At 38.1% G+C, this 27,683-nt stretch overlaps 1 protein-coding gene across 3 annotated transcripts in view; it reads right to left on the bottom strand.

The window, feature by feature from the left end:
• RTTN (rotatin) overlaps positions 1 to 27,683 on the bottom strand; it is a 163,405-nt gene that overhangs the window by 57,867 nt on the left and 77,855 nt on the right. For all 3 annotated transcript variants that reach the window (XM_039251940.1, XM_039251941.1, XM_039251942.1), the window contains exons 29-33: positions 16,534 to 16,662; positions 15,945 to 16,055; positions 14,008 to 14,166; positions 12,420 to 12,491; positions 31 to 220 (exon numbers count right to left, since the gene is read on the bottom strand). In XM_039251940.1, coding sequence (XP_039107871.1) covers positions 31 to 220; positions 12,420 to 12,491; positions 14,008 to 14,166; positions 15,945 to 16,055; positions 16,534 to 16,662 — 661 coding nt within the window. The remainder of the gene's footprint in view (positions 1 to 30; positions 221 to 12,419; positions 12,492 to 14,007; positions 14,167 to 15,944; positions 16,056 to 16,533; positions 16,663 to 27,683) is intronic.

Below are 27,683 nucleotides of genomic sequence, written 5' to 3'. Positions count from 1 at the left end.
TTTATAAAAATAAAAATATAATGTACTTACCATTTAAATCACTGCCTTCTAAAGTTCCATCAAGAGCAGAAAATTTCAAGTCACATATATACCGTCCCAGGTAACAATGTTTTATCATCTGATTCACATGTTCATAGAAACGGCAGTGATATAACAGAGCCTGAAGGGCAGGCTTTCCTACGAGCGACAGGCCGGAATCCTCATCGTGGACACAGGGGCCCTGGATGAAAAGGGAGAGAAAAGGAGACACTGATTTATAACACAGTTTCTTCAGAAAGACCTGCCCCACATTCTCCTCAACGAATCACATGGGTCCCAGGTGCTACCAAAAGCCTTACACTTGCCTCTGTCATTCTGCACTCAAAACAGAGTGACCTAGGGCAAATTACTGCATAGTACTCTTAAGATTTTGCTGCCCCCAAATCCTCTGAAGGCAGAAATCTGATCTATTCTGCCTCCTAAGAGATAAACATATAGTTTAATACGTTTCTATGAAATGGTCGTTTTAATCAAGTAATTACATACTTGAGCCACAAATACGATAAAACTGGTATTTTTCAGCCTACACAGAATAAAATCAGTGTGCAAATATCTGAAATAATGTGGTCCAATAATTATATTCCAGATTATTTTTCACATCTATCTATATGCCAAAGAAAAATGAAAATGACTCATCACTACCCATGATAAATCTTGTCTGCCATTACTTCTCATTGAATTTACCCCCAAGGGGAACTCACAGGCACACACACTTTCCATCAGGAGGCTGAGGAGAATCTGCCATTATACAATTTTAATCTCTCTGCACTTTTTTCCAAATAGTTTTTCGCACTCCCATCACTACTTTCCTGGAATATCCAATGGCAAAAATCAAGCAGGATTTGCTTAAGTTTGCAAATAATCCTATCACTAGCTTATAAATATTTCTATTTTTAGAAAATGATAATAAAGTTATGATTTTTAAAACAGGCCATAAGAGAAAGAAAAATAAAAGACAGAAAACAGAAATCTAAGTGCCACCAGGAAAGGTACGCTCAAAACATATTCAAAGTTTATCATTGACTGTGAAACTTGTGTTTGGGTCCCTTTTTTCATGCCTCCTTATTACCAAGGAAAAATGGATGCTAAAACTAACTATCGAGGAAGATCAAATAATTCACAAGTTAAAGGCATAATTACATCAATAAGATCATTTCCATCAACCTTTCTTTTTCAGACTATCATCATTATAATAAAACCTCTTACATCATTATTAAATATCTTTTACAGTCATGAATTTGTTATTGCTGTATTCTAATAAACCTACCTAATACCACGTGCTTATTCTTAATAGAGCAATTTACATGTTTAATAAGAAATAAGACTATTTAGGGGTGCGTGGGTGGCTCAGTCCATTAAACATCCAACTCTCGATTTCGGCTCAGGTCATGATCTCACCACTGTGAGATCCAGCCCTGCATGAGGTTCCAAAGTGAGGGTGGAACCTACTTAAAGTTCTCTCTCTCTCTCTCTCTCTCTCCCTCTGCCCCTCCTCTACTCAGGCTCTTTCAAAACACAAAACAAAAAGAAAAGATTATATAATGAGCAACTAGCACATGGTGGTCCCAGTGTAACTTTAAATTTTGAGGTCTAGAAGAAGCAGGTAAAACAGAGAAAAGTGCAAGAACAAGGGTCATGTGGCTGTTTATCAACCACAGTATATATTTCAGGCAATGTGGTCTCTTCATGCATTCTCTTATTTAATCTAGAATGATATAATTCATCTAAAACCACAAAGCCAATCCTAACATCCACAGCCTCAAACTCTTCCCTTTTAAGCAACTTATAACATTTTTTAAAGTTTACTTATTTATTTTGAGAGAGAGAGAGAGAGAGAGAGAGAGAGAGAGAGAGAGAAGGGGAGAGGGAGGGACTGCTCATGTGCACACAAGCAGGGGAGAAGCAGAAGCAGGGAGAGACAGAGAATCTCAAGCAGGTTCCTGCTACCACACAGTCCAACATGGGGCTTAATCTCACAAACTGTGAGATCATGACCTGACCTGAAATCAAGAGTTGGATGCTTAACCGACTGAGCCACCCAGGAGCCCCCAACTTATAACATTCTTAAATGTACATGTCAAATACACAAGAGATTTGCAACAGTTGATTAATATCACAAATTAAAACCCTCATTATAATAATTCAGAGAAGGAATAAACAACCAAGATGAGAATTATAAGTAATTCAGTTAAGTTTAGTAGCTTTGCTCCAACTACTTAACAAACTTTAATAAATCAATAAAATAAAATTAGTAAACAAAGTAGGACAAATACTATTTTTCAAATATATTTCATAATGATGCTCAGAACAATTTTTACTATTATTACACAGATTATATAAAATTTTTACTTTTGCAAAATCATACCTAGATAATTGCTTCCTGGATGAGTTCTACCACAGTCCAAAATTCATAAAGATTTAACAGAAACAGGTGAAGGAATATAAACCATATAAATCTCAAAAACAAGCCCTTGAAGAACTCTTACTATATCTACTGAATCTTTACTCTGTAAGGGTCTACAGAGGCTGATGGTTATACCATCTGCTAGAAGGAAAGGTGTTACAAACCTGCTGTCTTTTTAAAATCCACCATTTCTTCAGTTACAAGTATTCTCAAAGTGGGAAATTATACATAAGTGATGTAGAACTGTAGTAGTTATTGTATAAATATGTATAATTACCAGAGTGATAAGGAATCATTACCATAATGATTTACCCTTCAATTAGTACACAGTTTCCAACTTACAATGGTTCAACCTATGATTGTTCAACTTTACAATGGTGCCAAAACGCTATGTACTCAATCAAAACTGTACAGAAGCTCCTAGTCAGCCAGTGGTCACAGGGTAAATAATGGATACGACCACCTGTACCCATACAACCATTCTGTTTTTCACATTCAGTATACTATTCAATAAATTACATGAGATATTCAACACCTGATTATCAAATGGGCTTTGAGTTAAATGAGTTTTGCCCAACTGCAGGCCAATGTAAGTGTTCTGAGCACATTTAAGGTAGGCCAGGCTAAGCTGTGATGTTTATAAATGCATTTTCAGCTCCCAATATTTTTAAATTTTATTTTCTTTATTTTTTTAAATAGTTTATTGTCAAGTTGGTTTCCATATAACACCCAGTGCACATCCCCACAATTGCCCTCAGCTTCCAATGTTTTTAATTGAACAGTGAGTTTATCAGGACATAACCCCAATGTAAGCCAAGAAGATCTTTATTTGTAAAATGTGCTTTTTCTCTAGTCCCTACAAATATAAAAAGTATGTATTTAGAAAGTAATGATTACAAAAGAAGTCATAATAAGACATAATTTAAAATTCCATCTACTTAACAAGGTTTCAGAACTTGATTTTTTCTTCTTTGCCTATATATCACAATGAAAACAATTTCAACCTACCAAGATTATAGAAGTTAAATTAATTCTGATATAAATGGAAGAATTAATATCCCAGAAAATAAAGACTAAGAGATAAAAATATAAAAGATGAAAAGAGACCTAATATGGGACACATATGGTATGTGGAAAGGCTGAAGAAAAAAAGGAAAGTCATTTTTAAAGAAATAAACATAAAAAAATTGTCAGAACCAAAATATATAGAACATCTATATCTCCAAATTAAGGAGTTTAATGAGTGCCAAAGCAAGAGTGATGAAAAAGAGACATAACCATAAGATCCTAAGGCACCAACGCTGGAGAAGATGGTAAAAGGAAAACTTGCCATAAGGAAGTACAAGAGCCACATGGAGATGCAACTTCACATCAGCGGAGGGGATGTTAGAAGACAGTGAAGCAAAATTCTCAGGAGGAATGATTTCAACCTAATACATGGTAACTACCCAAACTATCAAGTGCAATTTAAATACATTTTCAAATATGCAAGAACTCATTAAGTTTATTGCTCATGCACTTGTTTTTAGGTGGGAGTATAATTATTTTTGAAAATGATTTCTTGGAAAAAGATCCTAACTGAAGAGAAAAGATGATTAAGAGTTTAGAAAAACATGAGATATGATTTAGGCTCACAATCCAAGAAAAAAAAAATTAAATAGAAACTCACAGGGGAAAAAAACAATCACCCAAATCAATTTTTTAAATTATACACACACACAAACCTATATATGTATAAACACACTATATATAAATATCAGAAAATGTTTCTTCTGAGCATCAGAGGAGTCGTGGCAGCCCAGTAAATGGCTCTGTAGTAAATTACCAGTTTACAATTGTTGGAATCAACTTCTAGATAAAAGGCGGCTGCAGAAGAGAATGTAAATGTAATCAACATTCGCAGAATCACAGTAAAGCTAAAGCCGACAATGATTAGCAGAGGTGAAAGAATTGGGAGCACCTTACCCACATCTTCCTCACCTTCTAAATAGATGGAGAGAGAGATGATCCACAGAAACGGGCGTGGAGAAACTAAGAATGGTAATGAACTACACTGTCAGGACCCTGTTTAAATGAGCTAAATCCTATGTAACAACACAGTCAAGGAACAAACATTATTGCGAACTACTATTTAGAGATACGAAGGTATTAAAATCAGTAGGAGGGAAAGCTGTCTCTGTGAATGAAAAGAGGCAGTAAAGTTGATTACAAGCTCTATTAGGTGTCTTAGGTGTATGTATTTATTACTTTAAAATTTTTTTTCTAAAAATTCAATTCATTCAAAATATTTTTAGGTTCTCAAAGAAGACCAAATGATCTGGAATACGTACATGTTATACCATTATTTTTTAAATTTGATTTATTTTAACCAAGCACCAAGCCTGAACCCCCCCTTCTCCACAAGCCAGAGCTTCCTAGGGGTAACGGCCCATTAGCAACAGAACTGAGCGTGGGGTGCTAAAGCCATGCCCAGCATATGCACAAAAGATGGTCTGACTCAGGCTTTCCACCAATGACTAATGGTACAAGGCCCAGAACAATGAAGCTTTTCATGCACACACAAGGCTGCTCCCCAGACCCATCAGTAACTGATGGGGCTGTCTTCCGGCATGGTGGGGGAAATCAGCACAGTCTAATTGCTCTGTCTCAGGATGTCTATATCCGTACCAGACCTGCCCTCAAGTGAGTGCTGGGGGCTGCCAGATCATCTGTAAAACCACCAGAAAGAGCTGAGAAAGACAGTATGCAAAGAAAGAAAACTCTGCAAATCACCAGGTGCCATTATAAATAAGTTTGCAAAGGAAACAACAAATTAATTATATCATAGAACATACCAGTTAATTTGAAAACATTGTTCTCAAGGAGGCAATAAGCTAGAATATTAATTTAAAAACATATATTTTACTCCTAGAGTCACAGTGCTAATATACCCATTTATCTGTGATTCAAAAGGAACTAGAAACAAAATGAAAATTACATTTAAGAAGAGCAGAGAAGAGGGGCACCTGGCTGGCTCAGTCGTTGGAGCATGCAACTCTCATTAATATGGGAGTTGTGAGTTCAGGACCCAAATTGGGTGTAGAGATTACCTAAAATAAAATCTTTAAGAAAAAAAAGAATAGAGAATATTTTCAAGATGACGAATCATTTTGAGATGTAACAATTAAAAGAAACTGCCATAATGTAACTCAGAGATTGGCTGTAATTACCTACAAAATCCTTAACTACAGATAAATTAGGAGTATAAATAAAATGATACTGCTTCTCTGACATCAAGTATTTACTGTTTTGCAAAATCAGTACTTCATGATGACTCATGATGAACACATTAAGAGATGAAAAATACACATGGGTAATTATCACATCAAATATGAAAATGATAAGAACTGAGAGTATAAATGAGCCGACTATGTATCTGGAACACACACACACAGACACACACGTGCAGACAGTTTCCTGCCATGTCCACCGTGAGCACACGGGAGCTACGACTCCTTCCTCTTCCACTGTCCAGGAACTGGGAAGGAACGTGGAACCCAGGTCTCATTTCCAAACACCATTCTCCATTAAAATAAAGCAGGGCTCTCTGGTCAAACGTCTGATTCCAGGCTGGGGATGGGAAATTCTGGAACACCGTGCTATCCCAGAAAGGAAGTGCTCAAAGACGGATGAAAACACATTAGAAGGACAAAACCTTCTTCATGAAGGGTCTCCTCCTCATCAAATCTGGAACCATTTGAATATTTAAATAAGTGATGAAAGAAACAGACTATAATTCATAAAACAAGCTAAGAATCTTTGGCTCCATGCTGGTGTAAATAAATAAATAAGTGGGGCAGAAATGAAAGCTCTTTCTTACATTAAAATGTAACGAGTGTGGGGCGCCTGGGTGGCTTAGTCGGTTAAGCGTCCGACTTTCGCTTGGGTCATGATCTCGCGGTTCGTGGGTTCGAGCCCCGCGTTGGGCTCTGTGCTGACTGTCAGCTCAGAGCCTGGAGCCTGTTTCAGTCTGTGACTCCCTCTCTCTCTGACCCTCCCCTGCTCACGCTGTCTCTCTCTCTCCTAGAAATAGATAAAACATTTAAAAAAAGATAGAGCATTAATCCTTTAAAAAAAATAAAATAAAATAAAATAAAATGTAACGAGTGTAGAAGGACAGAATTACAAGGTCACCGTTCGGCAACCATTCTGTAATAACTGCTTTAGATGAGATTCACAAACAAGTTAAAACCAGTAGGAGAAAAGTTGGTGAGAATCACATACTGAAACGATCTCAGCGTATCTCCCTTCAAAAACACACACACACACACACACACACACACACAAGCACAAGCTGTAACTCCACAGAAGAAAACCAGCAGACTCTACCCTAACCAAGTAAGCAAAGTCAGTAAGTCAGTATCCCCGGTAACAGGGCAGAGATTATCTTGTCTCCTGAGACAATGTACTAACAAGAACACATCACTTCTGTGGCTTTTCTATCAAAAAAATGTATAACCTGAATTTAATCCTGAGGACAGATAAACTTAACTAAAGAATATTATAAAAACTAAATAGCCTGAACTCTTCAAAAAAAGTAGACATGACAACTATATACAACACGTATTCCAAACCCAGGTCCCAGGTCCCAGATCCTGACTGGGGTGTTGTGAAGGACAACAGTGGGGCAACAGGAAAAATGTAAATAATTACCTAATTTTGATAATTATTATGACTGTATAAGAGAATATCTTCATTTTTAGGAAATTCACACTTAAATATTTAGGAGAAAAAGCAGCATTATGCTTGCACCTCTTAACAGTTCAGAAAAAACTACTAGCAGATAAGGCAAATCTGGTATAACATGGCGAATCTGGGTACAAGGTACTGTTACTGTAACTTTTAGAGAAGATTTTTTTTTTCAAAATAAAGTTAAAAAATAAAATATATGTGGACAGTTAGAAGTCCTATCACAAATGTAGAAAGGAACTAAAGCATAAACAAGTGTACTTACATCACAAACTGACAATTCACTATAGGTAAGCGAATGAAATTACCTTTATGTTTAAATGTGTGATACCATTTTCAAGTGAAAAGAACAACTTTAATATTACAAAAATTATACATACGCTACCATGATCCTACATAAAATATTCTAGCAACGTTCCCTGGATATGTGCTTGTCTTCTCCCACGTGCACAAGTCCCAGAGATTTAAATCTGATCACCTGTGAATCTCCAAAATGTAGGTACTCAACAAATGGCTGTAGACATGAACTCAAACTGCATAGGTGATCGCTATATAACCAATAAACACGTTATTAGTAACACTCAAGTTCCATTCAAGTTGTTAGTGCTGCAGGGATATGGATTTGTGACAATGGCCCTCACACTAAACCGAGAAACACAATTTTCCACAAGCACTAACACCAAGCAGACCACAGAGTTTACAAGACACTGCAGAGCTGGAGCATGACAGTCTAGGACCTCGGGCACAATGACTGTCCCCTCTGCCTGAAAAGCCTGTAGCCTTGAAGAAGGAAAGACAAATATTTACAAGCATCACTCTTACGAAAGTGCCTTGAAGAGAAAAGATCTGTGATACAGCAGGAGTGACGTATGCAAACCTGGGTTCTCACTGCAGCAGGAGCCCGGGTTTCAGGCCCTACGGGAGGTGCTGAGGGACGCGACAGCACGAGCCCAACTCCTTGCCTCCCCCTGGTCCTCGTGACCGCCCACACCCACTCCGTTTCTATACCCAGGCACAAGAAAGTGAGGAGTCAGGCTACAAAAAGACCTGATTTTTAACTTTATTTACTTGGCAATATCACTGTGCACTAGCATAGTCTGATGAAGTACTCTCATGTCTGTGGTGGGGGCTGAGAGAAACATTTAAAAATACATTAAAAATACAGTCACATACATTCTACATAGAAATAAAGCAAGAAATTAGGTAAAACAGTAAAGGAAATACATGAAAAAGAACCTAAATTACTGACATAGGTATTAAATGCTAGTGTCTTTCTGATTAAAAGAAGATTAAAATGGATTATACTGGGGCGCTTGGGTGGCTCAGAATGTTGAGCATCGACTTCAGCTCAGGTCATGATCTCATGGTTCATGAGTTTGGGCCCCACATCAGGCTCTGTGCTGACAGCTCAGAGCCTGGAGACTGCTTTGGATTCTGTGTCTCCCTCTCTTTCTGCCCCTCCCCCACTTGGACTCTGTCTTTCTCTCTCTGTCAAAAATAAACATTAAAAAAAACTTATAAAAAAATAAAATAAAATTGATTATATGGGTTACTAAGTGTATTTTTAATACTTTTTAAAATTAAAATGTTTTAAGTGATTTATGCCTCCCCGTGTTCCAGAAAAAAGATTTAAAGCCTATTACAGGGAAAGATAAATTATAACTTGACAGTGAAAGTATACCAAGGATGAAAGAAAGAAAAAAGTATGAAAATAACAGAACCAAGAATAAAGTAAAAAAAATGTATGTACCAGAAAAGCACATTTGATAGGAAGGCTCTAAACTTTCTAGCACGAAACAATAAAAGAAAAGCCAACCTGTTACGTAAATTATGTATGTGAATTATCACTACTCAGAAGTACAACAATCCCAGACAGTGACATGAAATGGGAATTTATCCCAGGGGTGCAGGGAAAGAATCTGGAAATGGGTAGTAATCACAAAAAGAACAGTGTAGAAGGCACAGTGGAACAACGGTACAGAGGCCACCAGCTTAGGCCTCAGGCATCAGAACAAAGTGCAAAGCGGTAAAAGGAATTCTCTTTGTACAACATAATTAATCAAATTATCTATCTCAACCAAAATAATGTATTTGGAAGCTTCTAGATACTGGTGCTGCTTCCTGCTCTCTCCCTAAAGTACTGTGAAATGTATATCAAGACAAGCAAATGACACATTTTTTGGGAACAAGATCATTATTGATCATTCTACCAAAGGCAGTTTTAATTTCAGAATACTAGATATGTAGCACTTGCTTTCTGGATGTAATAAACTGGCAAAGGTCACAGCCTCTTGGAGATTATAAAATTCCACTGAAGTATCTGAAGACTATTTTTATCCCTTTTTGGAACAGCTATTTTCACGGTGGGATTTAAAGTACCACCAGGGCGTCTGGGTGTCTCAGTAGCTTAAGGGTCTGACTTCCACTCAGGTTATAATCTCACGGGTTTGTGAGTTTGAACCCCACCTGGGACTCTATGCTGACAGCTCAGAGCCTGGAGCCTAGTTCCGATTCTGTGTCTCCCTCTTTCTCTGCCATTCCCCCACTCTCTCTGTCTCTCAAAAATAAACGTTAAAAAAATTTTTTTTTAATAAATAAAGTACCACAAAACTTTTAAAATACTGGGAACAAATATGAGGCTACCAACTATTCATAGTGTTAAATGAGGACACTTGAAAAACAAAATTAATGGGGCACCTGGGTGGCTTAGTCAGTTAAGCGTCCGACTTTCGCTTAGGTCATGATCTCGCGGTTCGTGGGTTCGAGCCCCGCGTCGGGCTCTGTGCTGACTGCCAGCTCAGAGCCTGGAGACTGTTTCAGTCTGTGACTCCCTCTCTCTCTGACCCTCCCCTGCTCACGCTGTCTCTCTCTCTCTCTCCTAGAAATAAATAAAACATTTAAAATAAAAAAAAAAATTAATAACCGAGAACAGGCAGAAAACCTGAGTTTATTAAAAACACAAAAAACAATTAGACTTATTTTTCTAATTTTGGTTAAGACTAGCAAAAGTTTCATCATCAAATACTATTTGGGACTGGAGCAGCAGTCAGAGTTTCGGATTCTGGCCAAAATAAGCAAGGCAGAAGAGCCCACAAGCTCATTTTAAGCACTATTTTCAACTTTGTAGTAGAAAATTACTTCTGTGATAAAAAAAAGTGGAGAGTGACAAAAACCCACAAGCTGCAGCAAGTATGTCACTGGCAAGATGGAGCCGTACACTGCGCACCGCGTAGGAGCACCACGTGAACACCCCCGCCTGCATCCGTGCTGTACCACACTGTCCCATGAGCCCCAAAGCACCCAGAAGTCGTATTACTATTGCTTTCACATCATGGCTAGTTCAAGAATAAAAAGTTCAATGGCATTACATTACCAAGCTTATAATACGCAAGTGTCACCAGCCTGACAATGAGACTAGAGATGTTTCGTATTTGAGCCAAAAACAACACATCTTAAAATCTACTATTGGATACCAAGCATCACAACTACTCCACCATTAACATAAGTCTTAATCCTGCGTATTCTTTCCAGTCTTGTCCCCTGTGGCTTTATTATAAGGCAGATGGTGAAGGAGCGACCCTCACCAGAAGGCAGGTGAAACAAACTGAAGTGACGCAGGGAAAAGTGGCCTGGGATCCTCCATAACTGGCAGAGCTCAGCGGGGTGTGTCAAGTGTGGAGAAGTGAACCTTCCAAGAGTTTAATGAGATGCGGGCCTTAAAGAGCACTCGGGGCCACGATTCATGCCACTACCTGAGGAACCTCCCTCACGCAGGCTCATGTGGGTTCAGCAGTTCCTCTAAAGATATATTCTAATGAAAGTTTGAAAAGAAACCTCAGGGGGACTCCTGGGTGGCTCAGTCGGTTAAGCATCCGACTTCAGCTCAGGTCATGATCTCACGGTTCATGGGTTCAAGCCCCGCATCAGGCCCTGTGCCGACAGCCAGCTCAGAGCCTGGAGCCTGCTTCGGATTCTGTGTCTCCCTCTCTCTCTGACCCTCCCCTGCTCATGCTGTCTCTATCTCTCTCTCAAAAATAAATAAAATTAAAAACAAAAAGAAGGAAACCTCAGATTTCTCTAGGATCCTGGGAAGTGAGACGCAATCGTGTGATTAATAAACACACATGGAGAAACAGCATATATTGCCTGCCCAGGGAAAGCATTTTTCTGTCCTCCAAACCGTCTGAAAAGCAGTAGGCTGTAAAAAAGCTAGGTACTACCAGACTTGATATTCAGAACGTGAAACAAAAAATTAATCCAGTTAAAACCAAGGAAAGGCAAATTACGACCTTAACTGCACTAATCCAGAATAGGTAAAAAAAGATGTTAACATTAATACACACTTAACTATAAACAATTCTGCGTATTATTATTAAATAGGCGTATACTGGGAGGGTAAGAGATACTAGCAAAGGCTGATTCAAGGCAAACTATTTAAACTTTCTGTGTTAATGTTTCTTACTTTACAAAATGAGGATAAAAGCAGTCCACGCCTCAATTATGCAAGTTAAATATTAAGTTAATGTTAAGCTCCTAGAAAAGTGCACAATAAACTCTATATTAGCTATTATTATTTTTGTACATAGTAAACACTGTTAGCTATTATTTCTGCTCAAAATTATTTTTAGTGTTACAGAAAAGGATTGGTAAATACGATCAAGCATGAAAAAATTTCTACATTGTTTTTTTTTTAAGTTTATCTTTTTGAGAAAGAGAGAGCATTAGCAGGGGAAGGGCAGAGAGAGAGAGGGAGAGAGAGAATCCTAAGCAGGCTCCACACTCCACATGAGGCTCGATCTCACAAACTGTGAGACCATAACCTGAGCCGAAATCAAGAGTCAGACACTCAACTGACTAAGCCACCCAGCTGCCCATTCTACATTCTCTTTTAAGAGATCCTGTTCCATGGGGCGCCTGGGTGGCTTAGCTGGTTAAGCATCCAACTTCGGCTCAGGTCATGATCTCACAGTCCATGGGTTCGAGCCTAGCGTCGGGCTCTGTGCTGACAGCTCAGAGCCTGGAGCCTGCTTCAGATTCTGTGTCATCCTCTCTCTTTGCCCCCGCTCACTCTCCATCTCTGTTTCTCAAAATAAAAAATAAAGACATAAAAAAAAAAAGAAAGAGATCCTGTTGTCGTAAAGATTCATCAGTGATAATATACATGTATATGTGTATATATATGCTGAAATTTAATCATCAATTAAGCTCAAATATCTACTAGCTTGATAACTGTTTTGAAGTCACCTACCTGCCAAGTATAATCCTTTAAAATTACTGAAGGCATTGGAATTACAAGGAGATTCTGAAGAATAAATGCAGCCTAAAATAAAAAAAAGAAAATGTCAATACTGCCATCTTGTTGTCATCTCTGAAATAACCAATATATCGGAATTAAATAATAAAAAACATGTCACTGGGCAACTGCATGTACTGAGACATCATTATGAGAATTGTCAAGCTCGTTTCTTGTTATATGATGACCTAACAATGGAGAAAATTATTTCATCAGGAAATATACTTTTTCCTATTTCAGAATTTTATTTTTCCAAAAAAATTATCCATAAAATATAAACTGTTCTGTTCTGGTAGCAATTAAGAAATACACTTTCACATTTCTATTATTTCCTTACACACACAGATACACACACAGACACACGCATACACATAACCTTCTCTCTCTCTCTCTCCCCCAGACTCTCCCTCTCATACAAGCTATTCTCAATAGAAAAGTTCAAATGAGAAACACAAACCACAAATGTCCAACTTTACCTTCTAGGTCCGTAACATGATCAAGTTAAATAATCACACTAATATGAACACTGATTATCTATATAACGAAAGGTTGTGATATGATGGGTGAGAAACAGGGGTCACAGAGGGGAACCAAAGAGAGTGAAATGTGCAACCAACTTAACTTGAAGTCAGTAGATTATCTTTAAAGTTGGTAATCATGAGAAAGCTATAAGATTAAGAATTAGTATTTAAAAACAAATAATAAGAACATGACAGCATTTGGGTACTGGAACTGGGCACTGGCTAATGGTGGGCCCTGGAGCTGCCGCATCCTTCACAAGCCTCAGATCACTCTTTCATCACTGCTCTCAAAAATATTTGCATCAAGGGGTGCATGGGTGGTTCAGTTGATTGAGCATCTGACTCTTGATTTCAGCTCAGGTCATGATCTCGCAGTTTAGGAAACTAAGCCCCACACTGGGCTCTGCACTGACAGCTTGGAACCTGCTTGGGATTCTCTTTCCCTCTAACCTCTGTTCCTCCCCCACTCATGCTTCCTTTGCGCACACACTCTCTCTCTTTCTCAAAATAAACATTAAAAAAATATTTGCATCAATCATCATTTCAGCAAAAGGAGCAATAAAGTGAAACCACAAATTATTTATAAAGAATTAAAATAGGGTTTACTTTTCCTCTTATTTATGATAACTACCACAGAGGAATCTGACAGCCAATCATCCTAAATAAAGCTCTATAGATATTAGAGATTCATATGCACTGCAGTAATATGAAAGTAACTTTTTTTCCATGAACTACTTTTCAATGTATAATAATATAGAAGAGTTCATATAAAAATATATCAAATTCTACTTTGGTCTTCTCAAAATAAAGGACTGCAGTATTTACTGTGAATTAGTATCTTCTTTATTCTCTACCAGTATTTTATTTGGGTTTTGCTGCAGATAGAAAAGATAATGGCCAGTGGTCAATCCACCACATAGAGCATACCCCCACTCAGTCATTCCACAGAGAGCATGTTTACAAAGACTGTCACCACGAATTTCTAAGGCTGAACAGGGAGGAGGGGCTAACGGAAGGCATACCTCCCTGCGCACCACACTGCATTCTGATGGGTCCAGAAGAATGCTCACCACGGTCCCCCAGAGCCCACCAGAAATGTTCTGACAGCTGTTTGCCAAGGCCACACAGCCGGCTTCAAGGGTGGTCAGTGCCGATCCTAAGCCCAGTGAAGTGAACCTCACCTGCTCAGATTAAAGAAATCTGTCAAACCAACAAATCCAATTCCTTAACATGAACTCTTAATTTCTCTGGTACATAAAATATCATACTTTTATGACACTGTCTTGATGACCCTAAATTGTAAGATACTTATAGAAAATAGTGTCCTATAAATTTATGAATGAAAAATCTTACTCCATCATTCAAACAAGCAATACAGAAAAGTTCAATAAAAGCAAATCTCACAGAAAGTCAAAACCAGGTATAAATAAGAACAAAAATTATAGCTCACAAGCCTCTAAGGAGAGAAGAGGGTGCTTACACACTTTCTATGAACAAGATTCCTGCTTACTCCTCATTTTAAAAGAGGTTACCTATTATTTTGTTCTCTATCCTTATTAGTACTTCTTCCAAATAAATGGCTTTAACCTTTTTGAAACTTCTTTTCAAAAAGAAATAACTGAACTATCTTTCTCTAAGACATTTAGTATATCCCCCCAAATTATTGTAAAAGAAAAATGTTTCAGCTGATATTAATGTGGTATGCTATGTCTGCCACAGCACCACAGCTGTGCACGCTATGCATTTTGGTTAACTTCTGAATTTGATTCTAAAATAGCTTCACTGATAGTTATAGGATAGCAAAAAACAGTGTGGCCATTACATGGTCAAGCAAACAAGCCCAATGTGTATATAGAATAGAACCTCTATGTTCAGATCAAATGTTTCTAAAATCAAGGTTTTTATTGTTATAGAATATAATCAATTCTTGTTTGAAGTTAATGCATGGTGCCCACAATTAATACTACTATATTATACACTTAAAAATTTCCTAAGAGGGTAGATCTCACGTTCAGAGTTCTAATCACAAAAATAAATAAATAAGATAGAGGACAAGAGGAAACTTTTGTAGGTGAAGGATCTGTTTAGAGCACGATTATGGTAATGATTTCAGGGATATACACTTATCTCCAAATTCACGAATTTATACAGATTAAAAATCTACAGCCTTTTCTATGTCAATCATACCTCAATAAAGTGGTTTTATAAAAAAAGAAGTGGACAAATGGCTACAACTGGAAAATTTATTAATAACCTAAAATTTTACACCATAATTGTATTATTCTATTAAATGACACAAATGTCACTGGGCAGCTATTCTTTGAAATTGAAAATTCTTTCAAATTCTTTGAAAATGGCTGGACTTCTCTAATACTTTTTTACTGTTCTTTCTAAAAGTGAAACTTTATATAACCCCCTTTTTTACCTATTCTTAATCTGTGCTCTAATGAGTTTGGCTGAAGAGGGTCTGCTATGAACTGAACCGTATCCCCTCTAAACTCCTATGCTGAAGCCCTAACCCCTAATATACCTAAATCTGATGACAGAGCTTTCAGGAGGTAATTAAAGTCACATGAGGTCCTAACGGTGGGGCCCTAATCTGATAGGACTGGTGGCCTTGGAAGAGAAGGAAGAGAGGAAAGGTCACATGAGCACACAGTGAGAAGGCAGCTGTCTGAAGGCCAGAAAGGAGAGTCCTCACCAGAACCCAACCACGTTGATGCCTTATCTCAGATTTCCAGCCTCCAGAACTGTGAGAAGCTCAATTCGTTTTCTGAGCCACCTCGTTTACGCTACTTTGTTATGGCAGCCCAAACTGACAAGGACAGGTAAGCAGTGTAAGGCATAGGCACTAAAATAATCTCATTTTGGAAAACACGAATACATATATGCATATATATATTTTGTTTCATCTGTTTTTAATCTACACATAATAGACTCAAGTTTTCTGCACACTGACTTCTGGGTCTCGATCAACCCATAATGGAATCAACCAAGCCAGTCCTTGTTGAGTAGGAGTCTGGTCTTCGCTGTGACGACCCAGAGGCAAGAACCAAAGTGACATCCACTCCTAGAACGAACAAAAGGGAACAGAGGCACATTAGGCAAGGCTCTGAGAAAACAACAGAGAAAGAATACAACAGAAAAACTTAAAAATAATTTTTAAGTTTGAAAGTTTTGGAAATCAAAACAAAGTTAAAATGTACTTAAGACTTGGCTTTAATTTAGTATTTAACCAAAGCAAGGCAAACAAAAATCTCAGCTTCTTCTTAAAAAGTTAAACAAGTTTTCTTCAAAACAACTACTTCCCCCGTGATTTAGACAAAATGTAGTTCTCTAGAGCCAGATTTCAATCAACATGTATTTCAAATAAAATTCAGATTTGTGTAATACACAACTTCTAAGAAACATCTCACTCAGAAGTCATTTCTGTCTCCTAAGAAGAAAAATCAAATGAGATATTTTCATATAGGCTTGAAATGTGTGAGACACGGCACATTCCTTGTCTAGAAACTGCTCAGAAGACACGCAGTGTTCGAGGCCCTCACCGAGCTCTGCGCCTGGGCCATCATCTCATGGGATAAGTGGAGCAAGCAAAGAATTGTGCTCTTCGTGACCCCTTTTCCCATAAAGGACATGGCATTTCCTCCACGCTCCACGTAAAAAGAAGTAATGACCTGAAAACCAAGCATAAACAATATTATGGTGACTTTGCTCTGAGTGGTACATAAAAATAAATACATATCTTTCTACTAACTCGTCTGATTTGAATCTTAACCCCATAAAATATATACAACATTCTTAGTGTGTACATTTAAAAATGGTTACAATGGTATACTCCAGGTTATGTGTTACCACAATTAAAACAAATATTCTTACTTCAAAATTTTCTCCCTTTGGAACTTGTACAAAGGTGTGTAGTATCCTCTTAGAAGACTTTTATGATTTAAAATATGCTCATACATTTTTCAAATGTTACAGTATCCTTAAAGTAGGAGAGTTTATAAACATCTTATTTAAAAAATATACTTAGGGGGCACCTGGGTGGTTCAGTCGGTTAAGTGCCCGACTCTTGATTTCGGCTCAGATCATGATCTCACAATTTGTGGGTTCAAGCCCCGGGTCAGGCCCTGTGCTGTGTGAAGCACGGAGCCTGCTTCAGATTCACTGTCTCCCTCACGCTCTGTCTGCCCCTCCCCTGCTCATGCATGTTCTCTCTCTCTCTCTCTCTCTCTCAAAAATAAATAAACATTTAAGACAAATATTCAAAGTGACAAAAGATCACTTATAATTCACATTTTAGTAAAAAAAGGAATGCTAACTATATTTAGGTGCCAATACTCTACAAAGGAAAAATCTGTTTTGAGTCAAAATAATCGAAACTACTTATTATCTGCCCAATACAACATCAAGTATTTCAGTTCATTCACCCAAGGACTCTGGATGCTTTTATTCATCACAGAATCCCTTAAAGTAAGCCATTTTGTCTTAAAATAGAGACTACTTTTTAGCTTGGATGTTTTTCAGCTAAGGCAGCAGATTATTTTTAAAGATGCCACAAATCATAAATCATGTTAGGTACAGCTTATTTAACAAGAGTAGTTTAGTCATAGATAATTTGGGATTTGTATGCTACATTAGAATTTTCATAAACCAATAACTATATATTATGTCTGAGAAATAACCTGAGATGGTCCAGGAGCTAAAACGATAGGCGACAGGCTCTGCTCTCCTATTCCCTCCTCATGTGTGTATGTTTGAAAGTTTTCATAATATAAAATTTAAAGCTATAAGGGACTATCTTAGGAATAAGACACTTGAATGATCGAGTCCTTCTTATCCTCTGCGAAGTCACTGGACACAGCTGTAGTGTGATGGTTTCATGCCCAGCCAATAAGGGAAAAGCCAAGGACTTTGGGATTATTTCCTTTCAATCTGATCTTTTGGTCAGATCTGTGGATTTAGACTCCATCTGCCTGGTTTTAAGGATTTAATTATCACAGTTTACTTACCTATCATAATGTATCATGCTTAGTTTAAAAGCCTCATGTCAAAACCATGAAAAACAAATATTCCCATTCTAATTTCACTATGCAAAACAAAACACCTGTAATTAGAAATACAGCTCCCTTCTGACAAGGAGCCACTTCAGTGAGAAACTATAAAGCAAATCAATCGTGGACCAACAGTGACTTTGTTTCGATGTCACATAATAAGCCTTGATTCTTCGGTAGTAAAATAAATAAATCTAAATGTTTACTAATTATGTAACTATGCAAAAGGCCCCAAGTAAGATTTAATCGGACTCTGCCACAATGTCTAACAACAGTGACAGATTCCTTCATATTATTTTCCTGTCACTTAATGTGAAGACAGAGATTTTCTCCCCAAGACGTGTAGAACATGAAGTATACTCTGCTGTTTATACCACATCAAGATTTGTTAACCAAGGTTTTCTTAACTGGGAAACATTCTAAAACAGGATTGTACTTTTTTTTATCTACTCCTGAGCTATACATTGTGCTGAAAGACAACCGAACTTACAATGGCACTGCCTTTTTACCTCAATTTCTCACCTAGAACTAAGAAGTCCTTTTGTTCTCCAATACCGTAGGAGGCTCCTTTTAATTTCTGGTATTTGAAACACAACCTGTGATCTGAAGCCTCTCCTCCTACACAATTTTAAAAACAAAAGCACTCCCAATAGTTTCCAAATACAATGTTAACACCTAACTTCTTCCACTGTAGTCGACCCTCACATATCCCTGATCTAAAACAGATAAGTCACTTCATTGTGAACTCATTAGAGAAGATGAGTTCCAAAAGGTTTATAAATGGAGTATATACATATCACATTACACATAATGCTATAAATTAAGTACTTGTATATTGAATTATATTTTAAACACATTAGAGGATCTGGCTTTTTAAAAAATATTACAGTAAGGTCTTTAAGCTAACATAAGTGTTCTAAAAATTCACACATTTCTGTATGAATATACAAATTCTGTGATATGGACAACGTGAAGGGTGGAATAACTAATTAATATACTGACAATGTGCACTTTTTCAGTATTTATAATTATCCCAGAAAAAAAGTTTATTTGATTAAAACAGCTACATTCAAATTCATATTAAATTTTATAGTAGAGCTGAGAGTATTTAGGATTTTGAATTCTTTAACAAAACAAGATGTACTTTTGGGAAAAGTTCTAGGTAACATCATCTGAAGCATGGTTTACAGCTCAATATACAAACATCACCTAAAGCATGATTTAATGATGAAAGCACAAAAATTAAACACACATCATTTATATTATGTCACATTTTTAATATTATTCCAACTGTATTCTAATTTAAAATCACATATAAGATACATATAAATTAAATTAGTCATTATTTCAACCATATGTGCAAATCACTATGTTAGGATAATGAGGAGCTATGGGTTAGTGGAAAAGATCCAAAGATGATTCCCACAAGCTTACAGTGTAATAACAGATGAACGCATAAAACAAAACAGAAATACAAGGTCTTAAGCACCATAATAACGGTATATATAAACTGCTACAGGTATACAATCTAGGAAGAGACCAGTCAGTCGTTCTTCCCTGAGTGTGTATGTCTCAAAGAAAAGATTTCCTGGAGCGCCTGGGTGGCTTAGTTGTTTGGGTGGCCTACTTCAGCTTAGGTCATGATCTTGCAGTTGATATGTTCGAGCCCCACATTGGGCTCTGTGCTGACAGCTCGGAGCCTGGAGACTGCTTCAGATTCTGTGTCTCCCTCTCTCTCTGCCCCTTCCCTGCTTGCTCTCTGTCTCTCTCTCACTCTCTTAAAAATAATAAACATTAAAAAAAATTTTTTTAAAGAAAAGACTTCCTAAAGGAAGGTAAATGAATAAGTGAGATCTTAAACTCTATACACAGATTGCCATCCAAAAAAGAGAAGAAATTATATAAAGAAATAGACTTTTTAAGTTTTACTTAGTGAAATGAGCCAAATAAAACTGAAACTTCAGAGATGTGGGAAAAAAATAAAACTGATGTAAGATTCAAAATGCAAGATTACAAAACTCCTTTATGATAAAGAGCTTTGGGTTGAAAGGCTAATCTGGGAGAAGGGCCTCGGCGTGCCTGCAGGTGTGAGCACACAGCATAAAGAGGAACGGAGCTCTGTCGTCTGGGCCCGCGACAGGCCACGCAGACTGGGGGAGACCCGGAAACGCTGGGGCCACGTGAGCCGGGACCACAGTGGCATCAGCAGGCACCGGAGGTGCCCGGAGGTGGGGGAATGCTGGTGGCACCGCCACAGCATCAGCGTCCACAAGCATTCGGCTGGAACGAGGCATCATCACTGCAGATGAACCAGAGCCTCTGGCCCACGTCAACCCCGATAAACTGTGGACGTGGGTCAGCAAGCAGACACGGGTAAATGCTGCCCCGAACAAGACCGGAGCTGCCCCCAACACATGTGGTACGATCAGGCTGCTGCGAAGTTCGGGGAAAGGGTAAGGTCCCCAAACAGCCTGTCAGCGTGAGGCCAAGTTCTTCAGCAGAAGAGCTGAGGAGGAGATGAAGGGTGAGCAGGGAGCTAGTGTCCTGGTAGCTTGAAGCCACGTGGAGGGAGGTTCATTAAATACTGACAAGTGCTTTCCAAAAAAAAAAAAAAAGAAGAAGAAGAAGAAAAGAAATAGGAAGTTATGGATACAAGTTGGTCAAGCATCCCATGTCTAGAATGCCCATGACATCGATCGGCCCAATCATCTCTGAAAATCTAACACTGCCTCCTCCAAGAGCCTTTGCTGACGTCCTAATACAGGTAAGGAGCCTGCCTCTGACTACCATTCAACCTCAGCTATTACTGAACCTTTCAAGATAAGCACTGCTGACAGATTTGCTCAATAAGGAAATAATAAGCTGTTTTTAGATTCAGACACATTATTACTTATATTAAAAGCAAAAGCAATAGAAGCCAAAGGTGGCACCTCCCAGGCTCCCTTGCAGGGTGCCACTGACACAGAGGGGCCAGAAGACGGCAGTGTAGACAGTATAGCCCCGCCGCGGCCGAGGTGCTTACGGCCTGCAGCCCGACTCCAAGGGAACTGAGGCAGAAAGCTTCACTCATCAGAACCCAGGAGGCAGGAAGAAACAGGCTCGCGCCAGACATCCTAGGAAGACTGAGGCCAGTAAGAAATAGTCCTGTAGCAGTTCCTCACAAGTCCTCATGTTCCAGAAAGACCACAGGAAGTTCTGCAAGACTGAGATAAGCTGCGGCTGAGCCTGGCCTCATGGACTACATGCAACAAGTGCAAGGCTGTCAGGGAGCCTGGTGAGGCCCTTCTCTAACAGGACTATGTGGAGCTATGCCATTGCTGTATTTGCTATATCATACTAATACTATACTGACCTAAATGATAAAAATGGGGTGTTATCAGAATGTGTGAAATAACGTTAAGGCCATGCCTAGAAAGTAATTAGAGCTAAAAATACTTGAGAATAGCTTTTTAAAACTCAGTGAAATAAAACTACCACATAAAAGCCATAAATTAAAACAAAAGGATAAAGTGGGGGAAATAAAGTGGGGGAAAGCATTAAAGGGAAGATCACCAAAGCCAAAGTTTCATGCTTTGAAAAGAATGATAATAATAAAACACACAAACAGCTAGTAGGAACAATTGAGAAAACTAGAGGAAAGGAGTAATTTAATACCTCGAATGAAATGGGGTATCTCGATCTGAAATTTAAAGAATAAGATGATCTGATGAATAATCTTAGGGCTATGAATTCAAAACATTAGATAAAATTCTAGAAAAACATAACTTAAACAAAAAATTAAAAATCTCAAAATTCTAGGTTTAAAAAATTCAATTCATTTACAATCTTCCCCAAAAGAAAACTCCAGGTCTGAACTGCTTCCTCATCAAATCCTACACTTATGGAATAAATACCAGCAATTCCCAGCAATTATTTCTAAGGGAAAAAAGAGTTACATAAAAATAATTTATACATATAAAGGTGGATTAATTTTGATATTAAAACCTGACAAAAGTTTCCTGAGAAAGAAGACAGAAGCATTCTAAAACCATTTTCTGCATAAAAAAATTGGTAGAATTCCAAAAACATTAACAAACTAAATCTGAGGAATAATATATCACAACCTAAGTTGAAACTCTACCAGAAATGCAATGATGTTCAAAATTTTTAAATGGATCAATCTAATCCATCACCTTAATGGAATACAGGCAAAAAAATTATGTTGATCTTAAAAGATACAGAAAAAGCATTATACATTTATGATTTTTTAAAAATATCTCATAAAGCAAGAGTAGAAGAAACCTTATTTTTCTTTAATTGAAAAAACTACCAAAAACAATAGTGAAAGGTGAAAAATTAAAGGTCTTTTCCTTTGAGTTTGGAAACAAGGATTGTTGGGTATATGGTTTACATATAAAAACTGAGTACGTTTCTACATATTCAACAATAGTTAAAAAATATCAGGGGGAGGGGCAAGATGGCGGAGAAGAAGGGAGCTCCGTACCTGCACTCGCGCCCATGCATCACACGGAAAAGATCTGAAGCCATAGGAAACAGTACCAAACCCAAAGATTGGGAGAAAAACGACACAGGATCCACTGAGAAAGCCTTCTAACGGCTACCTCAAGAAACAAGCCAAATACACATGGTGGACAAGCCCAGATATCACTACGAGTAGGAAAATAAAATAACCAAGCTCTCAACAAGAGAGACAAAGAGATACCATTCAAAAAACACTCTCTGAAAGGATAGGCCCTGGACAAAGAGTATTCCTGGATACAGCAGCGCTCACAGGAGCAGAGAGCATAACAGGTCTTAAAAACTAACAGCCAGAAAACTAACTAAAATGACGAAACGAAAAAGCTCTCCCCCAAAGAAACTCCCAGAAGAACTGACAGCTAATGAACTGCTCAAAACAGATATAAGCAGCATAAATGAACAAGACTTTAGATTAATAATCATAAAATTAATAGCTGGGCTTGAAAAAAACATAAGGGACATCAAAAAAAAACTATGGCTACAGACAAAATGGAGGACATAAATAGACATGAAGAATTAAAAAATGCGATAAATGAGATACATAGTAAATTAGAGGCCTCCAAAGCACAGATTGAATAGGCAGAAAGGAGAATAAGTGATTTAGAAGACACCTATATAGAAAAACAAGAAGCTGACAAAAAAAGAGACAAACTGATCTAGGAACATGAAAGAAGAGTTCGAGAGCACAGCGACACAGTCAAACACAACAATATCCATATCATAGGAATCCCAGAAAAGGAAGAGAGGGGGAAAGGTGCTGAAGGAGTCCTGGAACAAATTATAGCAGAGAACTTCCCCGACCTGGGAAAAGAAGTAAATGTTGAAATACAAGAGGCTCAGAGGACCCCCCTCAGACGTAATTTGAATCGACCTTCTGCAAGGCATATCATAGTAAAAATGGCAAAATATAAGGACAAAGAGAAAATTTTGAAAGCAGCTAGGGAGAAAAGGGCCCTAACATACAAAGGCAAACCTATCAGAGTGGTGACAGACCTATCTACTGAAACTTGGCAGGCCAGAAAGGAATGGCAGGAGATCTTCAGTGTGATGAACAGAAAAAATATGCAGCCAAGAATCCTCTACCCAGCAAGCCTATCATTCAAAATAGAAGGAGAGATAAAAATCTTTCCAAATAAGCAGAAATTGAGAGAATTAGTCACCACTAAGCCAGCCCTACAAGAAATCCTGAGAGGGATGCTCTGAAGGAAAGGTTGCAGGAAAAAAGATACCAGAGACACCACCACAAGCATGAACTCCACAAAGGACACAAAGACTCTAAACCCACATATCTCAATAATAACACTGAATGTAAATGGGCTGACTGCTCCAATCAAAACACATAGGGTAGCAGATTGGATAAAAAAACAAAATCCATCTATAGGCTGTGTGCAAGAAACTCATTTTAGACTGGAAGATACCTTCAGATTAAAAGTAAGGGGATGGAGAAATATACAGCATGCTACAGGAAATCAAAAGAAAGCCGGAGTAGCGATACTTACATCAGACAAATTGGACTTTAAATTAAAGACAATAACAAGAGATGAAGAAGGGCATTACGTAATAGTTAAAGGGTCTACCCATCAGGAAGAACTAACAATCATAAATGTGTATGCACCGAATATGGGAGCACCTAAATATATAAAACAATTAATCACAAAGAGAAACAGGCTCATAGATAAGAATGAGCTGATAGCAGGGGACTTCAATACTCCAGTTATAGCAATGGATAGGTCAACCAGACAGAAAATCACTAAAGAAATAATGGACTTGAAAGACACTTTGGACCAGATGGATCTGACGGATATATTTAGAACTCTACATCCTGAGGCCAGGGAATTTACTTTCTTCTCAAGTGCTCATTCTCCAAGACAGATCACATACTGGGACATAAAGCAGCCCTCAATAAATATAAAAGAATTGAGATCATACCATGCACACTGTCCGATCAAAATGCTTTGAAACTTGAAATCAATCACAGGAAGAAGTCTGGAAAACCCCCAAAAACATGGAGGTTAAAGACCACCCTACTAAAGAATGAATGGGCCAATCAGGCAATTAGAGATGAAATTAAAAAATATATGGAAACAAACGAAAATGAAAACACAACAATCCAAAATCTATGGGATTCGGCAAAGGCAGTCCTAAGAGGAAAGTACATTGCACTCCAGGCCTATTTCAAGAAACTAGAAAAAGTGCGAGTCCAAAATCTAACAGCTCGCCTAAAGGAACTAGAGTCAGAGCAACAAGAATGCCCTAAACCTAGTAGAAGATGAGAAATTGTAAAAATCAGTGCAGAAATAAACAACATAGAGACCAAAGAAATAATTGAACAGATCAATGAAACCAAGAGTTGGTTTTTTGAAAAAGTAAACAAAATTGACAAGCCTCTAGCCAGGCTTCTCAAAAAGAAGAGAGCACCCAAATAGACAAAATCATGAATGAAAATGGAATTATTAAAACCAACCCCTCAGAAATACAGGCAATTATCAGAGAATACTATGAAAAACTATATGCCAACAAATTGGACAACTTAGAAGAAATGGACAAATTCCTAAACGCACACCCACTACCAAAATTCACACGGGAACAGATAGAAAATCTGAACAGACCCATAACAAGTGAAGAAATCGAATCAGTGATCAAAAATCTCCCAACAAATAAGAGCCCTGGACCAGATGGCTTCCCCGGGGAATTCTACCAGACGTTTAAAACAGAACTAATACCAATTCTTCTCAAGCTGTTCCAAAAAATAGAAAGAAAAACTCCCAGACTCATTTTATGAAGCCAGCATCACTCTGATTCCCAAGCCAGACAGAGATCCAGCAAAAAAAGAGAACTACAGGCCAATATCCTTGATGAATACGAATGCAAAAACCCTCAGCAAGATCCTTGCAAATCGAATTCAACAGCACGTAAAAAGAATTATCCACTAAGATCAAGTGGGATTCATTCCTGGGTTACAGGGCTGGTTCAACATCGCAAATCAATCAATGTGATACATCACATCAACACAAGAAAATGATGATCCTGTCAATAGATGCAGAAAAAGCATTTGACAAAACACAGCATCCCTTCTTACTAAAGACTCTAGAGAAAGTCGGGATAGAAGGAACCTACTTAAACATCATCAAAGCCATCTATGACAAGCCTTCAGCTAACATCATCCTCAACAGGGAAAAACTGAGAGCTTTCCCCCTGAAATCAGGAACACGACAGGGATGTCCACTCTGACCACTGCTGTTTAACATAGTGCTGGAAATCCTAGCGTCAGCCATCAGACAACAAAAGGAAATCAAAGGCATCAGAATTGGCAAAGAGGAAGTCAAACTTTCACTTTTTGCAGACGACATGATACTCTACATAGAAAATCCAACAGTCTCCACCAGAAGCTTACTTGATTTGATCCAAGAATTCAGCTAAGTTGCAGGGTACAAAATCAATGTACAGAAATCGGTTGCATTTTTATACACCAACAATGAAGCAACAGAAAGAGAAATCAAGAAGCTGATCCCATTCACAATTGCACAAAAAACAATAAAATACCTAGGAATAAACCTAACCAAGGGTACAAGAGATCTGTATGATGAAAACTATAGAAAACTTATAAAGGAAATTGAAGAAGACACAAAGAATTGGAAAAACATCCCATGCTCATGGATAGGAAGAATAAATATAGTTTAAAATGTCATTACTACCCAAAGCAATCTACACATTCAATGCAATTCCAATCAAAATTGCACCAGCATACTTCTCAAAGCTGGAGCAAACTATCCTAAAATTTGTATGGAACCACAAAAGACCCCAAATAGCCAAAGTAATACTGAAAAAGAAAACCAAAATGGGAGGTATCACCACCCCAGACTTTAACCTCTACTACAAAGCTGTTTTTGTGCCAATATCATACTGTCTCGATAATGACAGACACATAGACCAATGGAACAGAAATGAGAACTCAGAAGTGGACCCAAAAGTATACAGCCAACTGATCTTTGACAAAGCAGGAAAGAATATCCAATGGAAAAAAGACAGCCTTTTTAACAGATGGTGTTGGGAGAACTGGACAGCAACATGCAGAAGAATGAAACTAGATCAATTTCTCACACCATGCACAAAAATAAACTCAAAATGGATAAAGGACCTGAATGTGAGACAGGAAACCATCAAAACGCTAGAGAAGAAAGCAGGAAACAACCTCTTTGACCTCCACCGCAGCAACTTCTTACTTGACACATCCCCCAAAGCAAGGGAAGCAAGAGCAAAAATTAACGATTGGGACCTCATCAAGATTAAAAGCTTTTGCACGGCAAAGGAAACAATCCACAAAACTAACAGGCAACCAACGGAATGGGAAAAGATAGTTGCAAATGACATATCAGATAAAGGATTGATATCCAGAATCTATAAGGAACTCACCAACCTCCACACCCGAAAAACAAACAACCCAGTAAAGAAATGGGCAGAAGATACGAAGAGATACTTCTCCAAAGAAGACATCCAGATGGCCAACAGACACATGAAACGATGCTCAGCATCCCTCCTCATCAGGGAAATACAAATGAAAACCACACTGAGATACCACCTCACGCCAGTCAGAGTGGCTAAAAGGAGCAAATCAGAGAACACGAGATGCTGGCGAGGATGTAGAGAAACGGGCACCCTCCTACACTGTTGGTGGGAATGTAAACTGGTACAGCCCCTCTGGAAAACAGTGTGGAGGTTCCTCAAAAAATTAACAATAGAACTCCCCTATGACCCAGCAATAGCACTGTAAATAGCAATCCCTATTTACCCAAGGGATATAGAAATGCTGAGGTATAGGAGCACAAGTACCCCAATGTTCATAGCAGCACTCTCAACAATAGCCAAAACATGGAAAGAGCCTAAGTGTCCATCAATGGACAAATGGATCAAGAAGATGTGGTTTATCTATACCATGGAATACTCCATGGCAATGAGAAAGAATGAAATCTGGCCAAGTGTAGCAACATGGATGGACCTTGAGGGTGTTATGCTGAGTGAAATAAGTCAGGGAGAGAAGCACAAATATCATGTTTGCACGTATAGGAAGATTAGGAGGAACTTAACGGAGGACAATGGGGGAGAAGAAGAGGAGAAATAGTGGGGGA

This window comes from Hyaena hyaena, unplaced genomic scaffold, assembly GCF_003009895.1.
Source record: "Hyaena hyaena isolate Hyena2069 unplaced genomic scaffold, ASM300989v1 scaffold_404, whole genome shotgun sequence".
NCBI classification, from domain to species: domain Eukaryota; kingdom Metazoa; phylum Chordata; class Mammalia; order Carnivora; family Hyaenidae; genus Hyaena; species Hyaena hyaena.
This window is presented reverse-complemented; position numbering and strand designations above follow the sequence as displayed.